At 41.4% G+C, this 7,872-nt stretch overlaps 1 protein-coding gene across 1 annotated transcript in view; it reads right to left on the bottom strand.

Moving 5' to 3' along the window:
- scfd2 (sec1 family domain containing 2) overlaps positions 1-7,306 on the bottom strand; it is an 80,079-nt gene extending 72,773 nt beyond the window's left edge. Inside the window, exons 1-2 of the mRNA XM_030771682.1 lie at positions 6,416-7,306; positions 5,887-6,055 (exon numbers count right to left, since the gene is read on the bottom strand). Of these exons, the coding sequence (XP_030627542.1) occupies positions 5,887-6,055; positions 6,416-7,229 (983 nt within the window). The 5' untranslated portion in view covers positions 7,230-7,306. The remainder of the gene's footprint in view (positions 1-5,886; positions 6,056-6,415) is intronic.
- Between the last annotated feature and the right edge of the window lie 566 nt (positions 7,307-7,872).

The following is a 7,872-nucleotide window of genomic DNA, read 5'->3' as shown; positions in this document are numbered from 1 at the left end:
CCACTGTCCAGCATAGTGTTACAATAATACTCCACTAACACAGAAACACACAGTCCAAAAGAGGAGACAGGAGAGAGAAGAGAAGAGAAGAGAAGAGAAGAGAAGAGAAGAGAAGAGAAGAGAAGAGAAGAGAAGAGAAGAGAAGAGAAGAGAAGAGTTGCTGCTAATCCCTACAATTAAAGGGTGGAACAGTAACAACACTGCATCATGAAGATAAAGTATGAAAATGCAAACTGAAAGCTCCTGAGACATACCCTCTTTAGTAATCTGTCAGTCTACAATACCTGGTCAAGTTTGGGAATTCCACTATATGTTCATACCATTTTATAAACTACAACAGATTTCACATCACTGTATAAAACATACAGGATATTTGCCATGAACCATCACTCTTCTCCTCTTTCTCCATCACAGCCATTAAAACAGACTGTAAAACCCTTTTTCCTCCTTCAGCATGTGTCTGTCTCTCTTTCCTCTTTCAGCATGTGTCTGTATCTCCTTCCTCTTTCAGCATGTGTCTGTCTCTCTTTCCTCTTTCAGCATGCGTCTGTCTCTCTTTCCTCTTTCAGCATGCGTCTGTCTCTCTTTCCTCTTTCAGCATGTGTCTGTCTCTCTTTCCTCTTTCAGCATGTGTTTGTCTCTCCCTCCACTTCCACACATGTCTCTCTCTCTTTCCTCTTTCAGCATGTGTCTGTCTCTCCCTCCACTTCCACACATGTCTGTCTCTCTTTCCTCTTTCAGCATGTGTCTGTCTCTCTTTCCTCTTTCAGCATGTGTCTGTCTCTCCTTCCTCTTTCAGCATGTGTCTGTCTCTCTTTCCTCTTTCAGCATGTGTCTGTGTCTCTTTCCTCTTTCAGCATGTGTCTGTCTCTCTTTCAGCATGAGTCTGTCTCTCTTTCAGCATGAGTCTGTCTCTCTTTCCTCCTTCAGCATATGTCTGTCTCTCCTTCCTCTTTCAGCATGTGTCTGTCTCTCTTTCCTCTTTCAGCATGTGTCTGTGTCTCTTTCCTCTTTCAGCATGTGTCTGTCTCTCTTTCAGCATGAGTCTGTCTCTCTTTCAGCATGAGTCTGTCTCTCTTTCCTCCTTCAGCATATGTCTGTCTCTCTTTCCTCTTTCAGCATGTGTCTGTCTCTCTTTCCTCTTTCAGCATGTGTCTGTCTCTCTTTCAGCATGTGTCTGTCTCTCTTTCCTCTTTCAGCATGTGTCTGTCTCTCCCTCCACTTCCACACACGTCTGTCTCTCTTTCCTCTTTCAGCATGTGTCTGTATCTCCTTCCTCTTTCAGCATGTGTCTGTCTCTCTTTCCACTTCAGCAGTTTCCCAGCCACTGCAGCAATTTCAGGGCCCATTCAGAGCTTAGTTCTCTCTCACTCGCTCTGCGTCTGCACTGAAATAGGTGTGTGTTTTCTCTCCCCGGGTGGCACAGTCTGGAGGAAAGATTTAAGGTTGATGGCAAACTGTGTTTTCTCACAGTCGGGTGCGGTTCTTTTTACTTCATGCTTTTAGTGGTCACATACTCTCTTGCGCTCTCTCTCTCTCTCTGTCTCTCTCTCTCTCTCTCTCTCTCACACACACACACACACACACACACACACACACACACACACAATCAATTCTTTACATTCTGTTTCCCAGTCTGGCTCCGGCCACCTCTAACTCTCTATAAATGCACAGCTTTGGGCAGATGGGGGAAGGAGAACTGACTTTAATAATGTTATATTACAGTGCAGCGGGTAAGACAGCAGATCAGAGCAGGATTTAGATAGAGGAAACACCATGTCCTGTGCCAGGACCTGTGGCTCACACACACACACACACACACATACACTACAGCCAACAACAACCTATTACCTAACGCCGGCTGGAGCTTACCTGACCTCACACACACTCGCACATGTGCACATGTACACACACACACACACACACACACACACGCGCACACACACACACACACACACACACACACAAAGATTTAAGATCAAATACTGAATTCAAGCACATCTATAAGACACCACCATTCAAGCAAGTGTAACACCACACACACACATGTGTGCATAGGTAGTACCTGACCATACACACTTAGTCCACATATTTCCCTCTCTCACCTACAATTTCTCATAGTCACTTATAACCTTATGCAAACAAGTACACATATAAACACAGACACATACAAAAAACACATACTTTTTGAAAGCAAACATTGACAAACACTATAAGCTATTTCAAATACACACGCAAAACCACACATTCACCCACACACACACACACAGAGACAGATGTACACGTGCACCTTTGCGTGGGTGCGCTAAAACAAACACACACACACACACACACAAACCTATACATTAACACAAATAACCCCACTTTTACTCAACCACGGAATGAGGGAAACAAGACAAATCTGGAAGCCTTCAGGTGGAGACCTGAATAAGCACAGCGTAAACCAGAGACTAGTATTAAATAAAAAAGCCTGCAACACCTCAGGAAACATAAGACTCCTTTTCAGTTTAAGCCAGCTGACGTGCGTGCGGTCCCCTCATGCAAGGTTAAAAACAATAACCAACCATAACAACCCTCACCAGTCAAATTCTGCTTCCCATCCTACAACTGCAAAGGGAAATACCATATCATATAGTGGGCAGCATTAGTCTGACAACCATCATTAGGCGACTAAAATAAGGTCTTTCATAAATGCAGACCATATTACTATAGTGAGGCAAAAACAACATAGCATGGCAAATTAGAGTCTTGTGATGTATAAAGAGCTCTGGAATACCACCAATTATAACCAAACAAAGCAAAGAGGAGGGATAAGCCTGTATTATCTGGCCAATCACATCAAAGCTCTACATATTTATAGCTACAGCAGCACAAAAGAAGCAAAGCAAAATATTTGCATTCCTCAACCGGCTATTCCATATGATCATGACACCGGAGGTCAACGGTGGATTTATTCATATAACTGAATAATTGTTATATTGTAATACGTTGTCGTTCTATCTTTTACAATGCATTCAATGACAGCATTAATGAATATTATGTTCTTTATAAATTGTTCTTTTATCATGTATATGTAAAAATACACTCAGAAGAAAACTGTATTATCGAGGACTATACTGACGGTTTCCCATTAAGAGAGACAGAGAACAAAACGGGTCAAAGCGAGAGAAGACAGTGATGTCAGAGATGAGACTGGGTCGGTTCCTCTCTGTCTAACGGTTCAAAGACAATCCTCAGTCTTATGACCCATACCCTGCTGAGCTCACAACAGAATCACGCTCCTTCTTAACGGTCCCGACCGCGAAAAAGGAAAAAAAAAAAAAAAAAAAAAAAAGAAGCAAAAACCGGTTTTCCCCACCGCACACCTCCCACCGAGCTTAAACCGTGCATGGTTGGGTCAAAGAAAACCACCCACACTGCTGGACAGAACCAGCGTTCGGAGGGAGAGCCGCTTGCTTCAGGCAACACGGGCCAACGGCTAACAGAAACTCTCTCCCTCGTTGGCAAGGAAGTCACTTCTCACTCCCAAAACCACATAAGAGGCTGAACCCTATGTTGGAACACATGACTGAGTTAGCCAAGTTAAACCATGAACAGCACACTCACACAGTCTTGATGAAAAAAACAAACAAAAAAAACCCCCTCACAATATGCCAACTTTTACTCTAACTCACATACCAATCATGAGAACCTCCGCGTAGATCTGTGTGTGCATTTATACTGTCATATTTTATGTTTAAGCCATTAACATGTTAGCTATTGCTTAGGGTTCTCTTTCTCTCTTTCTTTCTTTTTATTTTTTTTCTTTGCCTATTTATTTTTAAGAATGTTAAATCAAGAACGTTTTGGAGTGCGTGTCTTTTCTAGACATTTCCCTCTCAACGAGTCTGACCAGTCACACATTTGGGAGAGAGAGGGATAGTTTGCATTCGGGTTTTGGTGCCACTGTTTTTGGCAGGAATGAAAAAGTGGTATGCAGAGTGTGTGTGAGCGTGTGTGTATTTCTGAAAAGGCTTAAACTCATTTTATGCTCTTGTAACGCGTTAGCACAAAATAAAACACCCCCTACGCTCAAAAGAAAAATTCGTTAAAACCAAATCTATTTTGCGAGATGTCTGGACAAAAAAAAAAAATGGACTTAACGTTAAAAACACCAAAAGACCCTGCATTCCTTTCCTTCTGGACATCCTTATCAGGATAAACAGCTTTAGGATGTTCTCGGTCCTATTAACTTTATCAAGCTACATCTGGATTCTCTCCACAGGCAGCAAAATGTGCTCTCCACATACGTTACAGATACAATCAGCAGGGGACACGGAGAGAGCTGTCTGAAAGGCTCTTCTTCTCTTTTCTGCTGAGTTTCCCCTGTGGTCGAGATCCAATGGATTGTAAACTATTACTTTTCCACAGCAATGGGTAACAAGATGGGCTCAAAGAGCTTCGCTGACTGAAGGTGATATTTGAAATTCTGCTGCGGCTGAACAACAAAGAACCAGAAACACTGCAAAATTATCTGAGATTGGCAAAAAAAAAAAAGAAAAAGAAACATCTGTGTGTAACGATATTTTTGACCCAAAATTCATTTTAACTGGATTTTTGTATTTTTTTTTTTTTTGTTTGTTAGTTTCACAATGTTATTATGATCATTACAAAGTAATCATGTTCTCATGTAAGGGCTGGGGGTTACATCAGGGTCAACAGTTGAAAGCAAAACTCCCAATCTGTATGTGCAATGAGAGGACAAGAGAAGAAAGATTTTGTCGGTTGTTCCTTTGAGACAAAACCGACAAAATCCTCAACAGTGAACTAACCATAAATGTGTATTATAACAGCAAAGCAGAAACCTAGACCCACTCAAAACCACATCCTGAACCACAGTTAATAACATCAGCAAAAAAGACCATAAACTTAAACAAATTAGTGAATAGACAATTTCTGATGTCTTAATGGAGACCAGTATTCAAAATACTGTTGGTCTGTGTGTGAATGTGTGTTATGTGCAAGAGTGTGAGAAAGCAACCTACATATTATTCTGTCTGTATTCAGTCAAACTTTCCAAACACCACAGTCAAACTGTCTCACCTCAAAATTAATATTTTATGCATGTTTTTCTTTCTGGTGTTTCACCGAAATCTGAGTGTGCAAAACAGGAGCATTCACTGCACTGAAGAGGACTTAAGAGTTCATTACTTAGAGAGCAACAACAAGAAAAACTTGACATAATAATAATAATAATAATAATAATAATAATAATAATACACGTTTATTTAGAGCCCAATATCACCATTTATAGTCTCAAAGGGCTTTACATGTCCATAACAAAGTCAAATCAAAATTAGATTATTCATAAGTTAGAGAAAATAGACAAGTCCTTAGATTGGTTTTAAAGTTATGAAGAGAGTTTGCCTCCACAATTTCTGTAGGTAGATTATTCCAGAAGAAGGGAGAGGGATAGGAAAAAGCTCAGTAGCCATAACTTATCAAGTAAATGTCTACAGTATATGTAACACACCACAACGTGAGCAGCTATTTCTTCACAAAGAATTAGTTTGCTACAGCATAAGACACCTGGCTGTGCATGCCGCTATCAGTGAAGCTTTATGTTTCTAATAATAACAGGACAGCAGTTTCAAACCAGTGTGTCCCAGTGCAATACAAAAGATGCATGTAGTAACGTGAGGAAATAACTATACACTTTGTCATTGGTGTAATTTCTATACTCATTCCTCTGTAGTCCTTTTTTTAAATGATTGTTCCCCATAACAGATACTATGACTTACTGTACATGTACTGAACATGGTAAAGAACAACATGTGTTGTAGGAATAATGCCTATATACATGTATTGGTAGAGAAGCAGCGTGTGGGTCAGTAGTCAGGGACTTACTGGGTCTGTGCAAGGCAGCCAGGTGCCAGGGTACAATGTGCTTCAGGTGTGTTTTTAAGGTGAGTCAGCTCCAACATGTCCACCTGAACGTCTGTTGTGTGTCCCGGCAACACAGGCATGACAGAGAGGATCTTTTCAACCAGATTGTCGCCATGGTGACCCACAGCTCCTGAAGATTGGGGAAAGAGCATGAGATAAAGGGGGCGCGAGATTTAAAGGGAGGTGAGCACAAGGGCAATAAATAAACAGAGGGAACAAGATGTGGTCACAGATGGAAAAAGAGGGAGATATTATCCATGGCAAAGGGAGAAGAGAATGCACAATGAGACTGGAGTCATCAAGAATACTGAGTTATAGAGTTATGAAGGTTTTAAAATGGCACATATGAAGCGGGCGTGGGGTTAATAATAATCATTTAGCTATAAACCCAAAGGGAATGGATAGGCATCATGAGTGACACTAACTGAAAGCTAGTGTGGAAGTTCTGAACTATAAAGAGATGATTATAGATTTAGACTTGTAATCACACCTGTCAGATCTAGAGTTCTGTCAATGAAAACAATGGATGCTTTATTAGGGGCTGCCTTTCTTCTGTTTTTAGCTTGTGGGTTATTGGCTAATTCTGCTGCAATCAGACGGCTCATCGGGCCAACGGCGAAACTCTCCTCTCGAGTATTGGTAAACTCGAACATAGCGTTAAGAGATGATGCTAAGGCTTTAATGTGAATCTGGAGTTCCGGAGGTAAGGAATGCATGTCCACGTCAATCAAGCTCCCGAATCTTTTCTTCTCCGGACGTTTACGGTTGATGTCTTCGAGGTCAGTGGACAGTAAAGGGAAGAGATCAGCAAAGGCAGGCGCAAGGAGGAGTTGCGGGGAGACTGGAGCGAAGGTTAGGGGGACGTGCATAACTTCTGCGGTGTAATTCATATCACCCATCCACTCACAGAGTTTCTCCTCAAATTGCTCGAACACTGGGTTTCCGTCAAGTTCAGCTGTGACGTTATTTGCCAGGAGGTGGATGGAATGCGGCACGGCAGTGAAGACCACACAGTACTGGAGATGACTGAGGCAGATAATATCTTTGATGATGTCTGCCGTTTTACCTTTAAGCAGAGTGCTCACCACAAACACTGCCTTCGGTTCGTTTTCTCCACCGGCTTCGAAGCTTGAAAACTGCTTCACGTTACGCGCTCCAGCCTCAAACAGGCTTGCAGCACCGCCATTCCAATGAAGGCTCTCAGAACAACGATCATCCATGAAAACAATTGCTTTCTTCACCTTTGACAACACCTTCTCCCACATCTGTCCCGAAAAAGACGTGAAACCCTCTGTCGTAAGCATCTTTCCTGCTTAAGAGGATGCTTAGAAATACATAAAATACGTAAAAACAATGGTGAAACAGACAAACTGTCACAACAGTTTCATTCCAAAACAAACCATGTGAGTCTCTCAAAGGTGACGTGGCATTACATGTCGCGACAGATATACGTCATCGTGTCCCTTCTCAGCTGGGAGTTTTAAACATACCGCTGTTCATTCATTACAACTAGAAAGCATGAGTGCAGCCAAGCTTTTCGAAACCATGTTTCTGTTTTTCTAAGTTTGCAGATTCTCTCTTTGAAAATTAACAATCATATAGTTTCACATAAAAACACAGGCTTAAAGATATTGAAGATGTATTTATTCGTTCATATACGATCAGAAACATATATAATTGTAAAAATTTAATTTTGAAAAAAAAAAAAAAGAAATACTGTTCCATACCATTCATGCAAAGGTTACTGAAATAATTTATTCAGCTAGAAATATTTTTTCCCCGAGACCCCTGAGAAGGTGAGTTTGCAACAAACTTCCTGTGTCCCCTAAACACATGGTAACGTCAACTGCTGGGTGAAAGGTGAATAGCAGTGTCCCTAGAAACGTTGTGGCACCAGCTGTTAGCACGCAGTCGTGATTCTATGACAGTTGAAGCCATCTGCCACTT

Source organism: Chanos chanos, chromosome 4, assembly GCF_902362185.1.
Source record: "Chanos chanos chromosome 4, fChaCha1.1, whole genome shotgun sequence".
Lineage (NCBI taxonomy): Eukaryota > Metazoa > Chordata > Actinopteri > Gonorynchiformes > Chanidae > Chanos > Chanos chanos.
This window is presented reverse-complemented; position numbering and strand designations above follow the sequence as displayed.